This window comes from Nerophis ophidion, linkage group LG05 (genome assembly GCF_033978795.1).
Source record: "Nerophis ophidion isolate RoL-2023_Sa linkage group LG05, RoL_Noph_v1.0, whole genome shotgun sequence".
Classification (NCBI taxonomy): Eukaryota; Metazoa; Chordata; class Actinopteri; order Syngnathiformes; family Syngnathidae; genus Nerophis; species Nerophis ophidion.
Window position 1 is genome coordinate 31,891,964 of NC_084615.1, and position 26,233 is coordinate 31,918,196.

A 26,233-nucleotide genomic window follows, 5' to 3' on the forward strand; every position below is an offset into this window, starting at 1 on the left:
GATGATGACTGGCTCTTATATATGTTCATCACACCGTTTTCTGTCGACCCTTACAAGACGTCTCAGGCAGTGAAGTCCCACCAGCTCGATGCCCGGGACTCCTGCAAGCTGCCCCGTACCACTGGAAGAGCCGTCAGTGTCAGCCGCCTATAGTTACCATCGAAACCAACTCCTCCCAAGCCTCTCTGCTTCGCTTACCCCTGGGGTAGGAACATTATAATGTTTTACATGTTTTTCCTTCAATTACACAGACTCCTCATGTTGAGGAGGAAGATGAAGACTCAGTTTGTATCTGCACTCTTTAGAGGCAGTGAGCGTTTGCAAAAGGCTCTTGTCCTCATCTTTATTAATGGTAACTAGTTTATTGAGCCAGGTACAGATAGTGTGTGCAGCAGTGCAAGTACTGCCAGTTCACGATCACACATAATGACACCATCCATCCATCCATTTTCTACCGCTTATTCCCTTTCGGGGTCGCGGGGGGCGCTGGCGCCTATCTCAGCTACAATCGGGCGGAAGGCAAGGGTACACCCTGGACAAGTCGCCATCTCATCGCAGGGCTAACACATCTCTATTATTATAATGACCTGCCCATTGCACACGCTGTTCTCTTCTTATTTCTCAGTATTGATGGCAGCTTATCTGTATGATTCACTATCGCACAATAAGCCTCAAAGCCTTTTTTCTTGTTTTTCATCATTCAGACGTGCAGTCCTGCATTCATTTTTCTGACGTCCCTCTATATGTTTTGTAACCACACCTCTATTTTTCTTTCTTTTTGTCCACTTCACTTCTTCTCACCCAAACATATTTTCCTTCATCTTGATTTCGAATGCCCTCTCTGTATTGTATAGCGCTCGCCTGGACTCTGCCTCATTATTCATCCATCTAGTTGGTATGCCAAAGCTAATGGAGCCGAGGAAGTGGAGTTCCTTTTTTCACAAGTCAAACCAGACTATGTACTCAACTTGGTGCTTAGGCTTTGAGCATGTCATGCTGCTGGTTCTTTGAATGGGCCACAATAACTGCCAATAAAAACATACTTCAAATAAGAATGTTGAGCTTTTATTTCTTTTCCCAGACGCCATGTTTTGTCCTTCCACATAAACGCAGAGCTGGGATACCATGTTCACCTGTGGAGCAAAACGCTTTTCTTCTTCGGGGATGAGGATAGCATCATGTCACACTGTACCAAGGTCAGTCACGCTTCAAGTTATAGTTATAGCATCTTCTTAACAAAGGAACAATGCAGTTTAAAGATCACTTATGTTCTCAATAACTCATTCTTTGATTGTAAGAATAGCGTATCCCATAAACAAAGTTATGATATGTTATGGTCATGTCTTTTATTAGGGGTGCCCCGATACGATATTGATCCAATATCATAAAAGAAAACAGATTAAATCGCCTTGCATGTAAAATCTCCAATATAAGTGCTCCAATACAAGCAATCTTGCAGCGTATTTACTTGTGCAAGGCTAGACAGCCAGATGACGTCTAAATGTCCTCCGATGAGCACACAAGCTTGGCCTTTCTTGTATTTTGGTGAAGTAATTTACAAAAGGTAAACATGCTAGGCTATAGGGTAGCAGCTAAACAACAGCTTAGCACACAATACTGCACAAGCTAAACCTGTGTCTAATTAGTGTCCTTAAATGAAGAATATTTCAGTCTTAAACAAAATGTTGTCAATATAAACAAATAAGTAATTATAGCTGAAAAAGACTTACAGGTACGACATTTCCAAAGTAGAAGCGTATTAGAAAGTATTCGGTAACAAATGTGTCCGCATCAATCAACTGTCATGAGCCCAACTTAATAAATTATTTTGTCCACGAGAGAGATAACAGGACTTTCTGTCAAAAAGTGATGACGTCATATGAATTCCATATGAAAAAAACAAACAAAAAAAATAAATTCCCGCCCCCGACTTTCGCTGTATGTCCTGCCTTCTGACATCCGGTGAGTATGACAATGTGGTAACTGACAGTCCTGTCCCTTCATTTTTAACTTGTCAGATGTTTTGAAAATAATAATGTATATATTTCATTTATTTGCAGGGCATTTTAACTTTTTAAGGTCAAGGCAAGTGTTGCCTTAAAGGAGGGTTCACATTTTAGGGCACCAAGGCAAGTTAGCAGGGAACCAAGGCAAACATTATTTTCTTTAGAAGCAGGGGCTCCAATGCATATATATATATATATATATATATACGCATATATATATATATATATATATACAAATATGTGTATATATATATACATATACACATATATATATACTGTATAAACATTTTTTTCTTCACTATATATGTATATATAAATATATATATATATATATATATATGTATATATATATATATATATATATATATATATATATATATATATATATATATATATATATATATATATATATATATATATACAGTGAAGAAAATAAGTATTTGAACACTCTGCTATTTTGCAAGTTCTCCCTCTTATAAATCATGGAGGTGCATGTCCACTGTATGAGAGATAACCTAAAAAGAAAAAATCCAGAAATAACAATCTATGATTTTTTTAACAATGTATTTGTGTAAAAAAGCTGAAAATAAGTACTTGAACACCAACATTAATATTTGGTAGAGTAGCTTTTGTTTGCAATTACAGAGATCAAACGTTTACTGTAATTCTTCACCAGGTTTGCACAGACTGCAGGAGGGATTTTCGCCCACTCCTCCACACAGATCTTCTCTAGATCAGTCAGGTTTCTGGGCTGTCGCTGAGTAACACAGACTTTCAACTCCCTCCAAAGATTTTTAATTGGATTTAGGTCTGGAGACTGGCTAGGCCACTCAAGAACCTTGATATGGTTGTTACGAAGCCACTTCTTGGTTTTCCTGGCTGTGTTCTTTGGGTCATTGTCATGTTGGAAGATCCAGCCACGACTCATCTTTAATGATCTGACTGAGGGAAGGAAGTTTTTAGCCAAAATCTCACAATGCATGGCTGCAGTCATCCTCTCCTTAAAACAGTACATTCGTCCGGTCCCATGAGCAGAAAAACACCCCCAAAGCATGATGCTTCACAGTAGGGATGGTGTTCTTGGGATGGTACGCATCATTCTTCTTCCTCCAAACACACATAGTGGAATTATGACCAAAAAGGTAAATTTTGGTCTCATCTTCCCACAAAACTTTCTCCCACGACTCCTCTGGATCATCCAAATGGTCATTGTCAAACATAAGAAGGGCCTTAACGTGTGCTAGTTCAAGCAGGGGAACCTTCCGTGCCATGCATGATTTCAAACCATGACGTCTTTGTGTATTACCATCAGTGACCATGGAAACAGTGGTCCCAGCTCATTTCAGGTCATTGACCAAGTCCTGCCGTGTAGTCCTGGGCTGATTCCTCACCTTTCTTAGCATCGTTGAGACCCCACGAGGTGATATCTTGCATGGGGCTCCACGCCGATTGAGATTGACCGTCATGTTTAGCTTCTTTCATTTTCTAATGATTGGTCCAACAGTGGACCTTTTTTCACCAAGCTGCTAGGCATTTTCTCCGTAGCCCTTTCCATCCTTGTGGAGTTGTACAATTTTGTCTCTGGTGTCTTTGGACAGCTCTTTGCTCATAGCCATGCTGAATGTCTGGGTCTTACTGATTGTATGGGGTGGACAGATGACTTTATGCAGCTAACGACCTCACACAGGTGCATCTGATTCAGAATAATATAGTGGAGTGGAGGACGACTTTTAAAGGCGGACTAACAGGTCTTTGAGGGTCAGAATTCTAGCTGATAGACAGGTGTTCAAAAACTTATTTTCAGCTGTATCACACGAATAAATTGTTAAAAAAATCATAGATTGTGATTTCTGCATTTTTCTTTTTAGGTTATCTCTCATACAGTGGACATGCACCTACCGTGAAAATTTTAGACCCATCCATTATTTCTAAGTGGGAGAACTTGCAAAATAGCAGGGTGTTCAAATACTTTTTTTCTTCACTGTAAATATATATACAGTGGGGCAAAAAAGTATTTAGTCAGCCACCGATTGTGCAAGTTCTCCCACTTAAAATGATGACAGAGGTCTGTAATTTTCATCATAGGTACACTTCAACTGTGAGAGACAGAATGTGAAAAAAAATCCAGGAATTCACATTGTAGGAATTTTAAATAATTTATTTGTAAATTATGGTGGAAAATAAGTATTTGTTCAACCATTCAAAGCTCTCACTGATGGAAGGAGGTTTTGGCTCAAAATCTCACGATACATGGCCCCATTCATTCTTTCCTTAACACGGATCAATCGTCCTGTCCCCTTAGTAGAAAAACAGCCCCAAAGCATGATGTTTCCACCCCCATGCTTCACAGTATGCATGGTGTTCTTGGGATGGAACTCAGTATTCTTCTTCTTCTAAACACAACGAGTTGAGTTTATACCAAAATGGATACATGGATGATACAGCAGAGGATTGGGAGAATGTCATGTGGTCAGATGAAACCAAAATAGAACTTTTTGCCAGATTGCTTGACTCATCAGTCCAGAGAAGGCGTCTCCACTGCGGTATAGCTTGGTTGGTCGAGTGGCCGTGCCAGCAACTTGGGGGTTGCAGGTTCGATTTCCACTTCCGCCATCCTAGTCACTGCCGTTGTGTCCTTGAGCAAGACACTTTACCCACCTGCTCCCAGTGCCACCCACACTGGTTTAAATGTAACTTAGCTATTGGGTTTCACTATGTAAAGCACTTTGAGTCACTAGAGAAAAGCGCTATATAAATATAATTCGCTTCACTTCACTTCACTTCCACTGCTCTAGACTCCAGTGGCGACTTGCTTTACACCACTGCGTCCGACGCTTTGCATTGGACAGGGTGATGTATGGATTATATGCAACTGCTCCTCCATGGAAGCCCATTCCATGAAGCTCTCTGCGTACTGTACGTGGGCTAATTGGAAGGTAACATTAAGTTTTGAGCTCTGTAACAACTGACTGTGCAGAAAGTCTTTGCACTATGCGCTTCAGCATCCGCTGACCCCTCTGTCAGTTTACATGGCCTACCACTTGGTGGCTGACTTGCTGTCGTTCCCAAACTCTTCACTTTTCTTATAATAAAGTTGACTTTGGAATATTTAGAAGCGAGGAAATTTCACGACTGGATTTGTTGCACAAGTGGCATCTTAAGACAGTTCCATGCTGTATTATTTTAGGAAGACTGTTTGTCTATTGTTGTGAATTAAATGAAATCAGAACTCACTATATGCCCAAATTATGCAGAAATCCAAGTAATCTCAAAGGGTTCACATGTATGTATGTATACGTGAATATATGTGTGTATATATATATATATATATATATATATATATATATATATATATATATATATATAGATACAAACCCCGTTTCAATATGAGTGGCATCTTAAGACAGTTCCATGCTGGAAATTACTGAGAGCGGCCCATTCTTTCACAAATGTTTGTCGAAACAGTCTCCATACCTAAGTGCTTCATTTTATACACTGGGCTAAGTGATTAGGTCACCTGATTCTCATCATTTGGATGGGTGGCCAAATACTTTTGGCAATATAGTGTACTGTATATATGCATGCATATACATACATACATACATATGTATAACAGTACATACATATACACACACACACACACACATAAATAAACACATCCATAATCAGGCCGGCGGGGCAGCGATCCGGCACTCTGTTCACCAAGAACCACCCGATCACTTCACCCGCCCCTCCACAGGTCCGGCCGCGCAGCCCCCACCCCTGTAAGAACAAGCTCGTACCCAGATGACGGCGCAACATTGGGCGTGAAGGACGACGCAGCCGAGCGCGAGGGCAGACCAGAACCGAGCTGACAGCCGACAAGCCAAAAACATTGACAATGAAGATGGCAAGTTTGCCAGCCCCGAAAACCACCATGTGCACGCGCTGCAACAAACCACATTGGTTACTACCCCTCACTGGACCCAGCAGCCATGGGTGCCCACCACATAAACAAACGGCAAATCAAAGTGACCGAAAAACAGCGACTGACAACCACACGGCAACAGGACAATGGAGACCAGCCAGCGCCAGCTCACTAGTCGGTCCAAACGTCAACACACAAACAAGAGACATCAACACCTCCCCCACTAAAAGACTTCACTTCCCAATCCAAACCCGCACAAACACACCACCACCCCAGCAACCGAGACACAGCACCCACACCAAAAAGAGGGCTGCGCTGCCCCCGCATCAAGCCGTTGACACAGACCCCATAACGCAAGGCTGTAACAGACGGGCACGGACCCTGCACAACAATAAGTTATATAACAACGCCACACAAACCGGAAGTAAAGACAACTGACCAACCAATCCACCTCCATTAAAAAAACTATAAATTAAATTGCATAAAACATGTAAAAAAAACCTCACACCCTCAGCAAGGTCTCTGCATGGGAATGGCAGGCCACCAGACCGCAGTCCCTGCAGCCTGCCCTGGTCGAGGAGGCAATGAGGGGTGCGCCGCATCCCCAATACCCAACCCCCCCGTGCATGTGATGCGGGGAGTGTATAAATGCCCTCCGAGTCTACTGTGTAGTTAAAATTAGGAGGTCAGCCATTACAGCCGACCTCTGGTCCCTATTGATGTGTGTACTGTAGCGTGAGGGAGATACTCTATGTATGCGGGTGGGACTAATAATGTGATTAAGGGCATGGTGGGTCCCTACCATGCCAAGCACCCCAAACCCTAAGTGTCTAACATGCAGTTACAATTGAGGAATGGACAAGCAGGGGACAAGTCAGGAGGACTGGAGCCCCACAGAGGCATCCTCATCCCCCGCCATGCCTCCCAGCAGGACAATCCCTTGAGGTCCTATGTGTGTGTGTTTGCTATAAGTATGAGGAGCAGATTAAATTTATATGACGTTATTACTTTTTGACAGAATGTGGGTCCTATTATCTCTCACAACGTGTTACCAAAAAACACAATTACCACTCCACTTCAACTCAAAGAAAGCGCAAGTCCATTCCGGGTAGTTAATAATGAATATGTTAGTGTTGTTCCTACCTTTTATCTTCTGTTTGAGTAATTTCAAGTGTTCAAGCCTTTTTTAACATTCCACACAACAAAACAAAGTATGTATGCCACCCCCGCGACCCCGACAGAGATAAGCGGTAAAAAAAATGGATGGATGGATAATTTGTGCTAATACTGTATCAAATTAATAACGGTTTCGGCCAATAATAAAAACTCCAATATCGGTATCGTATCGGAAGTGACAAAACATACTTTTTATATGTAGCATTTTGCATGCAAAGACCAGTTGTACATGATTCAAACACACAAGTCACCAGAATGCCTAGTTGTGCATTGCCCTAATAGGCTTTCTGCCTGTTCAGTTCACTGCAATTCATCCACATATCAAAAAATCATAGCCAAAATGTAATACAAAAATGAAAAAAAAATGTTTTACTTTCTTTCTTTGCAATAGGAGAGTCTTCGTTTCACAGAGAAGGCAACAGCTATCATGCGGGGCCTGTCTAAACTGGTAGCCGTGTTTAATGACAGGCACGGCAAGAAACCTCTAATAAGAAAGAACTTCGAGAAAATGTACTGTCCTGCAGATAAGACCCCAATAGAAAAATGGCACATCCACAAGGTTGGACACAGTTTACATATGAATATATTATGTTCTTATTTTTAACATTTTCAATGAAAGCCCTCATTCAAAATCTGTCAAGACTGCTTAGTTGTATTGCACAGAACCTATGCTCAAGCCTCCTGTTATACTGCTCACATCCCACATCTTTCTTCTGTATATGTGCACACTTAGGCGTTCAGCTTGGCCCTCTACGTCATGCTGTGTGATGCCCTGGACAGGAGAATGACCCCACTGGAGCGCTTTGCCGTAATGGCCCTTACTGCTGACCCGTCACTCCTTGCTAGGGCACCCAAAGCACACTCTCCTTCATGTAACAGTCATTTCTATTTGGTCATGTGTGTTCCTCGTATAATAGTTTTATTGTCTTGACTTTGAATCATTTAGTATAGGTCTTTTTTGTACAGACACAAAATAGACAATCGACACAATAGAAGCAAACTACCATTTTTCTTGAATAATGGTAGCCTTTTAAAATATTAGATATATTTTTAATATTTTTTCTATCGAAATAATACAAAACAAATTATTAAATGTATATAAAACTGTATTTTTGAAAATAATTTTAAAACATATCTAAAACAATAAAATACTTGAATATATTAAGATAAAGTAATACACTAATACTATTATACTGTGTGCTGTATATATACACACACATATATGTATGTATACATACGGTATATATATATATATATATATATATATATATATATATATATATATATACACATTTGCAAGAAAAAGTATGTGAATCATTTACGATTACTTGGATTTCTCCATTAATTGGACATTAAAATGTGTTCTGATCTTCATTTAAGTCACAACAATAGACAAACACAGTCTGCTTAAACTGAAACTGCACACAAAGAAACAAATATTTTCATTTTTTATTGAGCAAAACACGTGAACATTCACAGTGCATGGTGGAAAAAGTATGTAAAACTTTGGATTTAATAACTGGTTGAGCCTCTTTTGCCAACAATAACCTCAACCAAACGTTCACTGTAATTGCAATAGGAACTTTCAATCGTTCCTCTTTACAAAAGTGTTTCAGTTTAGCAATACTCTTGGGGTGTCCGGTGTGAATTGCTCTCTTGAGGTCATGCCACAGCATCTCAACCGGGTTGAGGTCAGGAATCTGACTGGGCCACTCCAGAATGTGTACTTTCTATTATTTAAGCCATTCTCTTGTTGATTTCCTTTTATGGGTTATTGTCCTGTTGCATCACCCATCCTCTCTTGGGCTTCAGTTGGCAGACAGGTGCTCCTAAGTTTTCCTGTCATATGTTTTGATGCGATTGGGAATTCATTTTTCTGTCGATGACAGCAATCCGTCCAGACCCTCAGACGACAAAGCAGCCTCAAACCATATTGCCCCCTCCACCGTATTTCACCTTTGGGGAGGTTTTTTTGTTGGTGGGCTGTGCCTTTTCGCCACACATAGCGTTGTGTGTTCCTCCCAAAAAACTAAATTTTGGTTTCATTTGTCCACAGAATATTTACCTGTAGTGCTGTGGAACATTTAGGTGCTCTTTTGCATGCAGCAATAGTTTTTTTTGACAGCTGTAGCTACCTCCGTGGTGTCTCCCTATGAAGTCCACTCTTCTTTTATGTTTTCCTTATTGTTGGTTGGTCAGCAAAAATGTTAGCATGCGCCAGATATTTTCGTAGGTCTTTAGTTGACACTCTAGGATTATTTTTCACTTCATTGAGCATTTTGCACCCTGCTCTTGCAGTCGTCTTTACAGGATAACCACACCGAGGTAGAGTTGCAAGTAGCAACAGTCTGTCTTACCGTAGACACATGAACAACAAGGCTTTTAGATATACTTTTGTAACCCTTTCCAGCTTTATGCAAGGCAATACTTCTTGAGAAAAGCAACCTCAAAACTGGTGCGTGTTTTTATACGGCAGGGCAGCTTTAACCAATATCTGCAGTCTCATCACATTGGTTGGACTCCAAGTTGGCTTATTCATGGCTCCAATTGGCTCTTGGAGTAGTCATAAGCGTAAGGGTTCCCCTTTTTTTTCCATACCAACAGTGTGAATGTGTACATGTCGTGTTAAAAAAACATGGAAACAAAAAATGTTATGTACAGTATTATTTTAGGAAGACTGTTTGTCTATTGTTGTGAATTAAATGAAATCAGAACTCACTATATGCCCAAATTATGCAGAAATCCAAGTAATCTCAAAGGGTTCACATGTATGTATGTATACGTGAATATATGTGTGTATATATATATATATATATATATATATATATATATATATATATATATATATATATATATATATATATAGATACAAACCCCGTTTCAATATGAGTTGGGAAATTGTGTTAAATGTAAATATTTATATTTTTAAACGGAATGCAATGATTTGCAAATCATTTTCAACCCATATATAGTTGAATATGCTACAAAGACACCATATTTGATGTTCAAAGTGATAAAAAAAAAAATGTTTGCAAATAATCATTAACTTTGGAATTTGATGCCAGCAACACGTGACAAAGAAGTTGGGAAAGGTGGCAATAATTACTGATTAAGTTGAGGAATGCTCATCAAACACTTATTTGGAACATGCCACAGGTGTGCAGGCTAATTGGGAACAGTTTGGTGCCATGATTGGGTACAAAAGCAGCTTCCATGAAATGCTAACTAATTCACAAACAAGGACGGGTCAAGGGTCACCACTTTGTAAGCAAATTGTCGAACAGTTTTAGAACAACATTTCTCAACAAGCTATTGCAAGGAATTTAGAGATTTTACCTTCTACGGTCTGTAAAACCCTCAAAAAGTTGAGAGAATCTGGAGAAATCACTGCACGTAAGCGATGATATTACGGACCTTTGACCCCTCAGGCGGTACTGCATCATAAACCGACATCAGTTTGTAGAGGATATCGCCACATGGGTTTAGGAATACTTCATAAAACCACTGTCAGTAACTAAAGTTGGTCTCTACATCTGTAAGTGCAAGTTAAAACTCTATTATGCAAAGCCAAACCCATTTATCAACAATATACTGAAACGCCGCCAGCTTGGCTGGGCCCAAACTCACCTAAAATGGACTGTTGTAAAGTAGAAAGGTGTTCTGTGGTCTGACGAGTCCACATTTCCAATTATATTTGGAAACAGAGGACGCGGTGTCCTCCATAACAAAGGGGAAAATAACCATTTGGATTCTTATAGGCGCAAAGTTCAAAAGCCAGCATCTGTGATGGTATAGGGGTTTATTAGTGCCCAAGGCATGGGTAACTTACACATCTCTGAAGGCACCATTAATGCTGAAAGGTCAATACAGGTTTTGGAACAACATATGTTGTCATCCAAGCAAGGTTATCATGGACGCCCCTGCTTATTTCAGCAAGACAAGTGTTAGAACAGCGTAGCTTCGTAAAAAAAAAGAGTGCGGGTACTTTCTTGGCCCGCCTGCAGTCCAGACATGTCTCCGATCAAAAATGTGTGGTGCATTATGAAGTGTAAATTGCGAAAGCGGTGACCCCGGACTGTTGAACGACTGAAGCTCTACACAAAACAAGAATGGGAAAGAATTCCACTTTTAAAGCTTCAACAATTAGTTTTCTCAGTTCCCAAACGTTTATTGAGTGTTGTTAAAAGAAAAGGCGATGTAACACAGTGGTGAACATGCCCTTTCCCAACTACTTTGGCCCGTGTTGCAGCCATTAAATTCTAACTTAATTATTATTTGCAAAAAAAAAAAAGTTTAAGTTTGAACATTAAATATCTTGTCTTAGTAGTGCATTCAACTGAATATGGGTTGAAAAGGATTTGCAAATCATTGTATTCCGTTTATATTTACATCTAACACAATTTCCAACCTCACATGGAAACGGGTGTTGTGTGTGTATATATACATATATATATATATATACATACACCAACACACACATATACAGTGTTTGCGCAAATTTATTACACAATAAAAAAACAAAACAATGTACATAAGTATTCACAGCTTTTGCTCAGCACTTTGTTAATGCACATTTGGCAGCAAATACAGTCTCAAGTCTTTTTAAATATGATGCCACCAGCTAGGCACACCTATTGTTGGGCAGTTGTGGTCATTCCTCTTTGCAGCACCTCTCAAGCTCTATCAGGTTAGATGCAGGGTTTTGGTTTTCATCTAGGATGTCTCTGTACATTGCTGCATTTATCTTACTGTAGTCCAGGGGTAGGGAACCTATGGCTCTAGAGCCAGATGTGGTTCTTTTGATGACTGTATCTGGCTCTCAGATAAATCTTAGCTGACATTGCTTAACACGATAAGTAATGAATAATTCCGCCGGTAATCACAGTGTCAAAAAAACTTTCAAAATATAAAACATTCTCATGCATTTTTATACATCTATCCGGTTTCTACGTTTCTACCGCACCTGTTCAAGAAGTCGCATTAATGGTAAAAAGTATTTTATTTATTTTTGGTTAGACTCAGAATAACAATGTTATTAAAAAGAATAACAGACTTATTATACACCAAAAATGTAGGTCTTTCTTAAAAATGCACGCATATAGTTGTATTCAGTGTTAAAAGAACAAACATTATATGGCTCTCACGGAAATACTTTAAAAAATATTTGGCTTGTATGGCTCTCTCAGCCAAAAAGGTTCCCAACCCCTGCTGTAGTCGAATCAGGGAGGTGACCAAGCATGATGGTGACGATGTCTTTTTTTGTTATTAAACCCTCTTAAACAAATTATGTCACAGTCAATTAATATACATTTGCATATCATTAGTCATTTTAGGAATTTTAACCTGTGACATTTTTTGATCAAAATTCCTTCAAAACTGTACTATTTTTTTGGGCAAAATGTTTTTATGCCCTTTGGAAATGTACATACCGTTTGTTTAAAAAAATTTTTAAATCGAATGTTCCAAAAGGGCTAAGAGAATACTGTACAGTGTTGATCTTTTCTTGTGTAATACAGGCAGTCATTTGCTATTGTTGTTTTATCCGGTTATTCTCTCAAAAGTGCATCTAGACTCAAAGCCACCAGAAAATTGGAACAGCAGTCAGCCAACAGCTGAGGAGGTCGAGGCAGCGACCGTTCTGCAGGCTGCGTTCAGGAGTCGCTTGGTGCGACGGGTCCTTAGATCCTCCAAATCCGGTAACCCAACACACAAGAATCACAATTGAATACCAAGGTCCAAGAGTTTGCGTGACAGCACACATTTGTTGGAACTAATTTCCTGCTCTCCCCCAATGATTTGCATGCCTTGTGGAGTCTGAACGGGTTTCAGCAGTAGCACATCTGTCTCCATGAAGGGATTATAATATGCTGTCCAAACACATAAAAGCCTGCACAAGACACTGTCTGCTTTCTCTGGTCACAGTTTGATCTATCCTGGTGGCATGTATTGAGCCTCTGAGCAGAGGATGAGACTGCTACTCCTTCTAATACGTCCTGACAGACCAGGGGTTGCCGCAGTGGTAATACATACACATACGATAAAAGGCACACGTGCACAACACGTCCCTTGCAGTGCAGGGACCAGGCTATATTTTGCGTTGATATATTTTATATTTCTATATAATTTCCCTAGTAGTTTATCATTTCACTCTCTAGGTAAAATCTCATTTTGCCCAGATGCTCTCTTTTTCCTACCCAAGGCCTGCAGCTAACTGTGCCTTCTAAAGGCATAACAACACATGACAATGTCACTCCCTGAATAACATGCACATATGGGAATTGGACACTGCCTCTGCCTCATTAAACAGGCCAGTACTATAGGGTCAGTGGGAATTTGACTATTGGTTTATAGCAGCAGTGTTAAATCTACGGCCCATGGGCCAAATGCGGCACGCCGAAGTCTTCGGTGCGGTCTGCGAGACACCACAAGTTTAACAAGAAGATTAGCCCGTGGAGTGTTTATGCCTAAAAGTGTTTATGCCTAAAAGTGTTTAGATCCCAATCGTAATCAGAGTGATAATGCCACCCTATTGTGGGTCAACACAGAGTTGTTGGTCAAGGAACTTGAATTTAATTTAAAAGTAACTTAAGCACAGCATCAATTTATACGACCCAATCCCAGAGGTGGGTAGGAACGCGCTACATTTACTCCGTTACATCTACTTGAGTAACCTTTGGGATAAATTGTACTTCTAAGAGTAGTTTTTATGCAACATACTTTTACTTGAGTATATTTATAGAGAAGAAACGCTACTTTTACTCCGCTCCATTTATCTGCAATCAGGTCGCTACTCGCTACTTTTTTTTTATCGATCTGTTAATGCACGCTTTGTTTGTTTTGAATTTGTCAGACACGCATTCAAAGTAGGAACTACGAATGCCTGCGTTTCACCAATCACATGCAGTCACAGGTGACGTTGACCAATGAAACAGAGCCAGGTGGTCACGTGACCATCACACGTAGAACCCGACATGTTGAAAAACTTATTGGGGTGTTACCATTTAGTGGTCAACTGTACGGAATATGTACTGTACTGTGCAATCTACTAATAAAAGTTTCAATCAATCAACCAGTCAATCAAAAGTGTAAAGGAAAAAAGACACTTTTTATTTCAACCGAGCTTCCCGTCAAAAGCCTAAAGACTGATCGCACAGTTCCTGTCTTCACAATAAAAGTGCCGCTCCATCGCACCTGCGCTAACAAAATAAGAGTCTCCGAAAGCCAGCGCAAACAAGCTAGCAAGCTACGGAGTTTGCCGCCAATGTATTTCTTGTAAAGTGTATAAAAACGAATATGGAAGCTGGACAAATAAGATGCCAAAAACCAACGACTTTCATGATGTATTAGACAGGAAGGAGCAACTTTTTTTCTCCTCCATTTGAAAACCGGGACGTTATCAGCACTATACTGTCTGATTCTAATCAATGCAAGTCATCAGAATCAGGTAATACACCAACTTATATTTTTGTCTTCATTAAAGTTAGGAATCTATATGTTAAACATGCATGTATATTCATTAAAACACCTTTAACATGTGAACAAAAACGGCAAAATAAATAAATATAAATTATATACTGTATATATAAATGTGTATATATATATATATATATATATACATATATACACATATATATATGACGTGTGTGTGTGTATATGTATATATGAGGTAGATCACCTCGACTTGGTCATTTAATAAGTAATTGATTAACGTTGACAAACTTATTGGGGTGTTACCATTTAGTGGTCAATTGTACGGAATATGTACTGTACTGCAATCTACTAATACAAGTTTCAATCAATCAATGAATGCCTACTGAGCCTATGGTGCTGTTAAGTTATTGTGGCTCAATTTGCCTTAATTTTTTATTTTATTTTAATGTATTATTATTTAATATATAATATTGTTTTAGTTGCTTAAGAGATATTCCTGGCTCTGAATTTGCTCATTGCTATTTTTATGTTTTTGTGCATTATTTGTTGCCGTAATCATTAAACGAACAGGTTACTCATCAGTTAATCAGTACTTGGGTATTTTTTTCACAACATACTTTTTACTTTTACTCAAGTAAATATTTGGGTGACTACTCCTTACTTTTACTTGAGTAATAACCTCTGCCCAATCCAAACAGCTTTCCCTACTTGTGGTGTAAATGAACTATAACCAACAAATAACACACCTCCTGCTCATTGAACTTTGTGGACGTTACAAAACACATATATATAATTTAAAATGACACATATTTAAATCCATTACAGTGCATAATGGGTGCTATGCAAAACTCTGTCTCCACACTTCCCCATGTTTGGCGCTATTTAGCTGCTTGATATTCCTGATTGATTACAAGTCATCAGGGAAAGAAACCAGGCCGGAGTCAAACTTTTACATTCTCTTAATATTCAATGTTTTATTATTTATACTTTATATTGAAGTGTCGTCAGGATCAGATGGGAGGGGTTGTTAAAGTTGAAATAGTAATGTGTAATTGTTTAGTCTCTTATAGCTTGCTTTAAAAATGCAAACTGAAGTGTTATTTTGGTAGAAATGATTGTTGTTTCGTCACAATCAACGCTCTGCTGGGTGGGAAAAAAAAGAGTCTGTCTGTCTGTCTGTCTGTCTGTGTGTGTGTGTGTGTGTGTGTGTGTGTGTGTGTGTGTGTGTGTGTGTGTGTGTGTGTGTGTGTGTGTGTGTGTGTGTGTGTGTGTGTGTGTGTGTGTGTGTGTGTGTGTGTGTGTGTGTGTGTGTGTGTGTGTGTGTGTGTGTGTGTGTGTGTGTGTGTGTGTGTGTGTGTGTGTGTGTGTGTGTGTGTGTGTGTGTGTGTGTGTGTGTGTGTGTGTGTGTGTGTGTGTGTGTGTGTGTGTGTGTGTGTGTGTGTGTGTGTGTGTGTGTGTGTGTGTGTGTGTGTGTGTGTGTGTGTGCGCGTGCGTGTGTGTGTGTTTGTGTGTATGTAAATATTCTTACTTTACATGCAGTAAGCTTTCCGCCCCAGGGCAAATTTGTTTAGCCCACTGCGGCTCCCGAGGCAAAAAGTCTGGACACCTTTGGTTTATAGCTTGTAAATCAACTAGTGCTGCTGTTTGCATACATAAGCCTAATGCACTCCTGTAAAAACAAAAAAGGGAGGATTCTTTGAAAATGTGTTCCCTCTGTAGTAACCACCAAAAATAAAAATACATTGTAGAACAAATTCCGCAGCATATTTTGGACTGACGTCCCTTTTTCTTACTATTCCTTACTCTCCTTATAAATATAGTAGGTTTTCATCTCTTGTTGACAATTTAGAGAGCAGGTCGTTTAAAACAATGCAGCTTGTGGCCATTTTCACACTGGTGCTATTCTACGTCAATATACAGTTAGAAAAATACTACAGTTCCACTTACCAAAATACAGTACATGGAGCAATTGCTGCTTCCCACTGAAAAAGTAGGTCAGCCCCACTGAATGTTTTATGTATTGGCAATGTGCATTGTCTTTCATCTTTAATCGTACTTTGCCTTGTGCTTGTGTGTATCTACTCTTCGTGCCGTCCAGTCGGAAAAGACAACATCCAGATAGCTGCAGTCCTTTCAGACATGTGGTCAAAGGTCGGAAGTGACGCTGACAAACACGCCACTTCCTTGCTACGGTAAATGAAGTTACACTGTCTTTAATTGCTTCAGCCTTTTTCACACACTATTTAAAACAGGGGTAGGGAACCTATGGCTCTAGAGCCAGATGTGGCTCTTTTAATGACTGCATCTGGCTCTCAGATAAATCTTAGCTGACATTGCTTAACACGATAAGTAATGAATAATTCCGCTGGTAATCAGTGTTAAAAATAACGTTCATAATATAAAACATTCTCATGCATCTTAATCCATCAATCCATTTTCTTCCGCACCTGTTCATTATAAAGTATTTAATTTATTATTGGATAACTTCAGAATAACAATGTTATTAAAAATAATAGACTTATTATACTCTAAAAATGTTGGTCTTACTTAGAAATGCACACATTTAGTTGTATTCAGTGTTATAAACTATTCTACGGCTCTCACGGAAATACATTTTAAAATATTTGGCTTTCATGGCTCTCTCAGCCAAAAAGGTTCCCAACCTCTGATTTAAAAGCAGTGAGCGCTGGTGAGCTTATTACTGATATTCCACAACAAGACTGCAACATGTGCTGTGTACAGTATTTCATATCCTGTCATTTCTTTGAGCCTGTCTGTGCTGCCACACACCCAGAATTGGCTCCCTCTCCTGGTTGTGGTGGCCTGGGGCGGCCAGGCAGGGAGCATTTTCCACATTGTGTTCCATCTTTTTCCCAGTGGTACCATCTGCTGTTTATCCTTACGTTGTTCCAATCAGCTTTCAGCGTCTGCCATATGACCCACTGCCTAGGGAAGTGTGTTTGTGCATGAGCAAATGTATGGAGGTTGTGGGATTGTTTCTATTACGGAGGAATCCTTAGAGCAGGGATGCACCAATTGAGCTAAGTCGTTTTGTTACGTCCACCATTGGGTGGCTTCCCAAATTGAATAAATACAACCTCTTTCATGCTTACAAAATCATTTATGACTTGTCTGCAAGGCTAACTAGTTCTAATGAATTGATCATGATGATATTCAGTACCTTTTAGGACAGGTCTGGGCAATTATTTTGACTCGGGGGCCACATTTTGAGAAAAAATCGTGTCTGTGGGCCAGAATATCTATATTTATCAACAATAATACAAAACCTCACAATAATGTCTTATTGAATGCTAAACACGTTTTGACAGACCGCCTTAAAAAACATAATGGAATTTAAAATTTTTCTATGAAGGATAAAACACCGAATATTGACGAAATATGAACGTCACACCCCCTTTCCATCGACACATTTTACAATCAAGTGAAACGCTATAAGAATGCAACAAAAAGTGAAATATGAACACGAAGGGTAAAAAATAAACCCACCTACAATCTGATATATCAGATACATCACTAAGCTTTAGAAGTTTGTTGTGAGAATCTCCTTCCACGTCTGTGGAAACGCTACTCACCCACACGTCTTGGTGCCTCGTCTAAACTGCTGTGACTTACATTACCATAGTAACTAATTGCAAACTCCGTTCCCATATGAGTTGGGAAATTGTGTTAGATGTAAATATAAACGGAATACTATGATTTGCAAATAATTTTCAACCCATATTCAGTTGAATATGCTACAAAGACAACATATTTGATGTTCAAACTGATAAAAAAATGTTTTTGCAAATAATCATTAACTTTAGAATTTGATGCCAGCAACAGGTAACAAAGAAGTTGGGAAAAGTGGCAACAAATACTGATAAATTTGAGAAATGCTCATCAAACACTTATTTGGAACATCCCACAGGTGTGCAGGCTAATTGGGAACAGGTGGGTGCCATGATTGGGTATAAAAGCAGCTTCCATGAAATGCTAAGTAATTCACAAACAAGGATGGGGCGAGGGTCACCACTTTGTAAGCAAATTGTCGAACAGTTTTAGAACAACATTTCTCAATTTGCTAATGCAAGGAATTTAGGGATTTATCATCTACGGTCCGTAAAATCATCAAAAGGTTCAGAGAATTTTGAAAAAACACTGCACGTAAGCGATGATATTACGGACCTTTGAGCCCCCAGGCGGTACTGCATCAAAAACGGACATCAGTGTGAATATGGGTTGAAAAGGATTTGCAAATCATTGTATTCCTTTTATATTTACATCCAACACAATTTCCCAACTCATACGGAAACGGGGTTTGTAGTTGACTATAGTAACTAATTAGGTTACCATAGTAACTAATTACACAGTAACTGGTATATCATCCATAAGCGCAGATTCCAACCTTTTAAATACTTTGTATAGTTCAAGACTTACGGTCGTTAGAAAACATCACTGCACATCATAATGGCAGCTACACTTCCCATCTTAAAGATCTAAAAAAATTATTACGGAATGTCCGGCGGGCCAGATTGAAAAGCTCAACGGGCCGCATGTGGGCCCCGGGCCTTGATTTGCCCAGGTCTGGATTAGAAGGTGGCATCAGCCTAAACTCCTAACTCATGGTATGCTCAAAATCGTTGTGTTTCGCCCACGGACAATTGGCAAATTTTCACCATGGCACTTGGAGACAAAGAGTTCGGAAAGCCTTTATCTAAATCCAATCATAATGATGGTTGAAATATTAATTTGTCAATGTTTTTGAATACCCCATATTAAATAAATATAAACAATCTGTTCCAGTGTCAACTGTCATAACTGTACAGGGATATTCTAAGTGTAGCTTTGTAACATTCCTGTTGTATATATACTAGCGATGAGCAGTTTGTGGTCTCATCTGCGTAGTCCGCGGATAAACCGCGGGTTGGGCGGTTGACATGACAAAAAAATAGATTTTAATTAGATTCGGGCGGGTGGCGGTTGAACCATCCGGAAATATTTGATATGCATGGTTCTGGGATCGGTATCCTTTGCCATTTAAAGGGCCATTTAAGACCCGTGTCTTAAAGCAAAGAAGACAATAAGAGACGCTATTATTCTCCTGAATGACTGCCGGTAGTCACCCAGATAATAGGTATTAGGGCGTGCTATGAAGCCACCAGGTTTACCGCCTACTACAACATGTAGGATCTGCTTGTCAGTCCAGCATCATGTTGTGTGTGGCTTCCGCGGCAACACACACACGACTGCAAGGCATACTGGGTGACACAGAGTACACTAATGGTTGTGATATAAACAATTTTAACACTCTTAGTAATATGCGCCGCGCTGTGAAGCCACACCAATTAAGAACGACAAACACATTTCGGGAGAACATCCTCACAGTAACACAACATAAACGCAACACAACAAATACCCAGAATCCCTTGTATTCATGACACTTCCTGACTATTTTATTCACCCCGCTATCAGCAAACCCCCCCCCCCGTGCATCGGTAAGGTGGGCGCAGGGGTGTAAAATATATATGTATTCAGTCTTTGTCACGGATACAAAGGATTATGGGTATTTGTTGTGTTGCGTTTATGTTGTGTTACTGTGAGGATGTTCTCCCGAAATGTGTTTGTCAATCTTGTTTGGTGTGTCTTCACAGCGTGGCGCATATTAGTAAGTGTTAAAGTTGTTTATATCACAACCATCAGTGCACTCTGTATCACCCAGTATGCCTTTCAATCTTGAACGTGTAATTGCGGCAGCTGTACACATGTTGCCGGACCAGCAATTGGTTCGTACATGTTGTTGAAGTTGTCTAAAGCAATGGCTTCACAGCACGCCCATATTCTTGTAATCAGGATGAACGTTATTGGATAGTCGCGGGAAAGTTAGCGGCTCCAATTGTCATCATTACTCTGTGAAACAGATTTAAATAGCTCTGTGAGTGGTAAAGGCGGAGAACCTCTGATGTATTTCAGCGGGCGGTTGGCGGGCGGGTACGGTCCTGATAAAATGTTGTTTCGGGTGGACGGCGGGTGGATGACGACTTTGGTGATGCGGATGCGGATGATACAATTGCCTATCCGCGCATCTCTAATATACAGTATGTGTATTTACACTTGCTATAAGTTGTAAGTAAATCACTAATATTATATGTATAACCTAAAATAAATAACCAACTCAATCTTGCAGTATACAGTGTATCCAGAAGTTATTCACAGCGCTTCACTTTTTCCACATTCTTATGTTAGAGCCTTATTCAAAAATGGAATGGATAAATTTTTGTTCCCAAAATTTTACTGACAATATACCCCATAATGTCAATGTAATTTTTTTATCGTATTTGTTCAAACTAAAAAATCACATATAGCGTGAATAATCATTCACAGCCATTGCTCAAAACTTTGTGGTTTACGTTAAAAGTTACCAATGATTGTCACACACACTAAGTGTGGTGAAATTTGTCATCTGCATTTGACCCATCTCCTTGTTCACCCCGTGGGTGGTGAGGGGAGCAGTGGGCAGCAGTGGTGCCACGCCAAGGAATCATTTTTGGTGAGGTAAAGGCCTACTGAAATGAGATTTTCTTATTTAAAGGGGATAGCAGGTCCTTTCTATGTGTCATACTTGATCATTTTGCAATATTGCCATATTTTTGCTGAAAGGATTTAGTAGAGAACATTGACGATAAAGTTCGCAACTTTTGGTCGCTAATAAAAAAGCCTTGCCTGTACTGGAAATAGCAGATGATATGCGCATAACGTCACGGGTTGTGGAGCTCCTCACATCTGAACATTGTTTACAATCATGGCCACCAGCAGCAACAGCGATTCGGACCGAGAAAGCGACGATTTCCCCAGTGATTTGAGCGAGGATGAAAGATTCGTGGATGAGGAAAGTGAGGGTGAAGGACTAGAAAAAAACACAAGACTATATAGTGGGAGCGATTCAAATGTTATTAGACACATTTTCTAGGATTATTCTGGAAAATCCCTTATCTTCTTATTGTGTTACTAGTGTTTTAGTGAGATTATATGGTCGTACCTGTACAACCTGAAGGTCGTCGGCCCTGCACCGTTCTTCAGAACCAGTCGACGGGTGGTGGCGATGCCCATCTCTGCCCTTCGCAAGGGACCCTCTTCAAAACACGATATTCCGAAATGATCGCTGCATAATACACTGTACTTTGTGTGTGGTCCAATCCAACCATGTTCGCTTGACCGCTCTGTTCCATAGTAAAGCTTCCCCATCATCTTTCGGGAATGTAAACAATGAAACACCAGCTGTGTTTGTGTTGCTAAAGGCGGTCGCAATACACCGCTTCCCACCTACAGCTTTCTTCTTTAACGTCTCCATTATTTATTGAACAAATTGCAAAAGATTAAGCAACACAGATGTCCAAAATACTGTGGAATTATGCGATGAAAAGGGACGATTTATAGCTGTGAACTCTGCTGGAACAAAATGTCCTCTTCAATGCGTGACGTCACGCGCACGTGTCATCATACCGTGACGTTTTCGCATCATACTTCCGCGCGAAATTTAAAATTGCAATTTAGTAAACTAAACCGGCCGTATTGGCATGTGTTGCAATGTTAAGATTTCCTCATTGATGTATAAACTATCAGACTGCGTGGTCAGTAGTAATGGGTTTCAGTAGGCCTTTAACCCCCAATTCCAACTAATGCTGAGTGCCAAGCAGGGAGGTGATCCATTTTTATAGTCTTTGGTATGACTCGGCCGGGGTTTGAACTCACCACTTACTGATCTGAGTAGGATGCATCTTGGGACACCTATCTTTGGGCATGTCCATAAAGTTCTCGATCATCCCGGTCATTGTCATCTCAGGGGGTTCATTTGATCGCAACTGGACTGCTTGGTTTGTCTAAGAAGACGTTTCGCCGCTCATCGGAGTAGACTTTATCAGTTCGTGCTCACATACTTAGATTGGTCGGATCTAGTTTGGAGGAAACAAGGCTCCACTCATCATTGGTGGCAGCAACATGCTGTGGGGACAATTTTTTTTGGTCTGAGGAAACAAAAATTGAACTCTTTGGCATTATGTTTGGAGGAAACAATGCACTGCTCATCACCAGGCCAATACCATCCCTACAGTGAAGCATGGTGGTGGCAGCATCATTGTGTGGGGATGTTTTTCAGCATCAGGAACCGGGAGACTAGTCAGGATTAGGGTTGTATGGTATACGGTTACTAAGGACTAGATCTGATCAATCTAAGTCTATGAGCACGAACTGATGAGGCCTACTCAGATGAGCGTCGAAATGCTGAGATATCTTTGAGCAGTTTCGCCCATTACTCTTTCCCCATTCCTCTATGCAGCCCCGCTCAAGCTCCATCAGGTTGGATGGGAAGCGTTGGTTTTCACCCTAGATGTCTCTGTACATTGTTGCATTCATCTTTGTCTAGTCAGGGAGGTGACCAATAACCTGAGGGTGACCCTGCCTGGGCTTCAGCATTCCTCTGTGGAGAGAGAACCTTCCAGAAGGACAACAATCTCTGCAGCAATCCACCAACCAGGCCTGTAATGTAAAGTGGCCAGATGGAAGCCATTTCTACGTCAAAATTTTGCCAACATGCACGTGAGAGACTCTCAGACCATGAGAAACACATTTTTTTGGTCTGATGAGACAAAGATTTCTTTGGCATGAATGCCAGGCATCATGTTTGGAGGAAACCAGGCACCGCTCATCACCAGGCCAATACCATCCATACCGTGAAGCATGGCGGTGGCAGCATCCTGCTGTGGGGATGTTTTCCAGCAGCGGGAACTGGGAGACTAGTCAGGATTTGTGTTGTACGGTATACCGGTACTAATAAAGTACCGCAATACTAATGAATTAAAGACTGTACTATATTTTTCTTTTCCAAACATGACAGCCCCGTCGTCACGTTTTGACTTTGCTGTTACAACAAGCATGTTAGGCAAAGCATACGCACGGTGTACTTACAAGCAGACAGACTGTGGAGACCTTATAGGGAGAATGGATGTATTTTGGCTTAAAAACAAACGATAAAAGTAAAGCTTTTTCACTGGAGCGCCACTCTGGAAGAGGTGTTTAAATCATGGCTAACTCGCAATCAGCTAATGTCAATCCCCAGTTGACAGTGTTTTAGCTACTTCTACTAAATCCCTAATCCTTGCCTCCATGGCGACAAATAAACTATGTTTTCCACAAGTATCATCCCTGTAGGACAAGAAATATCTATTGTTAGCTATTGTATCCTCCTACGGCAGAGACAATCGCTAACTGCTAACACCAAGCTAGTGCTTCTGAATGTAAACAAATGCCATGGGTGGATGTACACAGACATGGGCTGTAACGATAATTATTACAACAGCCATATATAGTCGATACTACAATGATTACAAACTTACATAGTTTCTTTAAATTATTTAAAATTATTTTGTCATTTTTTAACATTTATAAACTAAGGAAATAGTAGTAGGTGAAGAGTGGGTAGAACATGTTAAAACAGAAAGTAAGCATTTATTAATAGTAAATAAACCAATTTTCTACAGTTTGTCCCTCATAATTTTGACAAAATAATAGAATGAGAAATGAAGAAATGACACAATATGTTACTGCATATGTCAGCAGCCAAATTAGTAGCCTTTGTTTGCTTATTTACTACTAAAAGACAAGTTATCTAGTATGTTTAATATTTTTATTTGATGACAATATTCTTCTTTGATTGCAATAATAAACAAATGGTTAATGTATCATAAAATGTGTTGTTAAAATGAAGCCAATAATGACTTTTTTTCTGTCGTCCCCTTATTTTTAAATAGTATCGAAAAGTTTTGAATACATTTTGGTATTGGTACCAAAATAGGAACTAGTCAGGATAGAAAAAAAGATATACAGAGACATCCTGAAAGAAAACCAACGCTTCCCATCCTACCTGATAGAGCTAACCCATTTACCATTTACCATTAAGAGGTGCTGCTAAGAGGAATGGGCGAAAATGCCCAAAGATAGGTATGCCAAGCTGGTAACATTTTTTTAAAAAATTTGTGAGGCTGTCATTGCTGCCAAAGTGCATCAACTACTGAGCAAATACTTGAGAATTTCTTAGTTTTTTATTTTTAATGAATTTGCGTTTTTTTAATAAACCTTTTTAGATTGTCATTGAATGTGAGTGTGAATGTTGTCTCTGTATCTGTGTTGACCCTGCGTCCAGGGTGTACACCGCCTACCACCCGAATGCAGATGAGATAGGCTCCAGCACCCCCCCGCGACCTCAAAAGTTACACTTGGTAGAGGATGGATGGATGGATGGATGGACATTGTAATTTTGGGGTATTGTCCGTAGAAATTTTGGAATAAAGTTGCAACATAACAAACATGTGGAGAATGTGAATTGCGGTAAATCCCATTTTTCTTTAATTATCAATGTTGACCATAATGTAATGAGAAGCAAGAACAGAGGACTGTGAACCACTTTTGTCACTAAACTACCGCTACATCACAATGAAGAACATATGTTATTGATGACATTAAGACATACATTTTTATTTATTTTTTTACAAAAATTGGATTTATTTTATTTTATTTTATTTTATTTTAACTCTGAGCTATTGAGTTGATTTACCTTTGTATAAAACTGTTTTTTTTGTGTGTGTTCCTTCACAGGAACATGTTTGAATTTTCTGATAAATACACCAAATTCTCCTCCTGTCAGCTAGATGAATGGACCAAAATAGTTTTTGCCGATTACTCCGTCGTCATCCCAGAAAAAGCCAACTCCTGGCTTTTGCTCTTTAGGTAAGTCTACTTTTATGATTTGAAAGGCATCAGATGAATTCCCAGGATGTTAATTTTGAGAAAAAGCATGTGACTTTCTGGATTGATAAATTGCTATTTCTATAACTTGGATTTTAATGACCTACTTTTTCTGTTTTGTATGTGTGAAGAGAGGTGTTCTTTTTTACTAAGGAGACCCTGCTGTTACCAAAGGTCTACTGCCCGGTTCGCTATTGTCGGCTGCACATCATAAATAACGACACGGGAGAAGAGCTGACCAAGCTCATCACAAGAGTCCAGCCCCATCTTTATCAACCCAATATGGTTTGTTCTATTAGCCACTAAATAATAGAAAATACGATGACTTAATAACTTCAATCAAATCTCCCATTCCAGAATGGTTACACCTTTGTTGCAGAGGTGATGACCCTTGAATTGCCCCCTGCTGGCGCTAAATGGACAATGCGGTTGACGGGTACAAGGGAGCCTCTCCCAAAATTGTCCCAGCCGACGACACTCAGCACATTTTCCGAGCAGGAATTTCAGGATTATTACATTCCTAACAACAGGAATATTATATGTAGGTAAGACCAAGTAATACGATAGTAGTTCTCTTGCATATACCGTAAATGCTCCAAATAACACCTGATCAGGTAACCCAGGGGTTGGCAGCCTTTACTATCAACAAATTAATTGTCCTCCCTCTTTAACCAAAGAAAAGGTGTAGTCACAAAGACTAATAGTTTTTAATCTTACCTGTTACATCAACACTTCAACATACAAGTGCAGTGCGCATTTGTTCGACCACTTTGAAATACATCGCTACTCTTCAGAAAATGCTGAATGCTCGTTTTGTGTTTCAACATTTTACATTGTTTTTTCTCCACATTTCAAGCACAACATTTCAAGCACAAAGGTAAGCCAATGTCGTCAGTAGCAAAAGCAAAGATATCTA

The 26,233-nt window shown here is 39.7% G+C and overlaps 1 protein-coding gene across 9 annotated transcripts in view; it reads left to right on the plus strand.

The window, feature by feature from the left end:
• The window catches only part of adgb (androglobin), a 108,938-nt gene that overhangs the window by 44,202 nt on the left and 38,503 nt on the right, over window positions 1-26,233 (plus strand). For 8 of the 9 annotated variants that reach the window (XR_009806803.1, XR_009806804.1, XM_061900577.1 and 5 more), the window contains 9 exons: window positions 58-205; window positions 1,082-1,196; window positions 7,481-7,648; window positions 7,823-7,961; window positions 12,651-12,785; window positions 16,619-16,712; window positions 25,168-25,299; window positions 25,449-25,602; window positions 25,675-25,862. Coding sequence is in view for 7 of the 9 variants with exons in the window: in XM_061900577.1 (XP_061756561.1) it covers window positions 58-205; window positions 1,082-1,196; window positions 7,481-7,648; window positions 7,823-7,961; window positions 12,651-12,785; window positions 16,619-16,712; window positions 25,168-25,299; window positions 25,449-25,602; window positions 25,675-25,862 (1,273 nt within the window). In the remaining 2 variants the exon portion in view is untranslated. The remainder of the gene's footprint in view (window positions 1-57; window positions 206-1,081; window positions 1,197-7,480; window positions 7,649-7,822; window positions 7,962-12,650; window positions 12,786-16,618; window positions 16,713-25,167; window positions 25,300-25,448; window positions 25,603-25,674; window positions 25,863-26,233) is intronic. The other variant, XM_061900579.1, reaches the window with a different exon arrangement.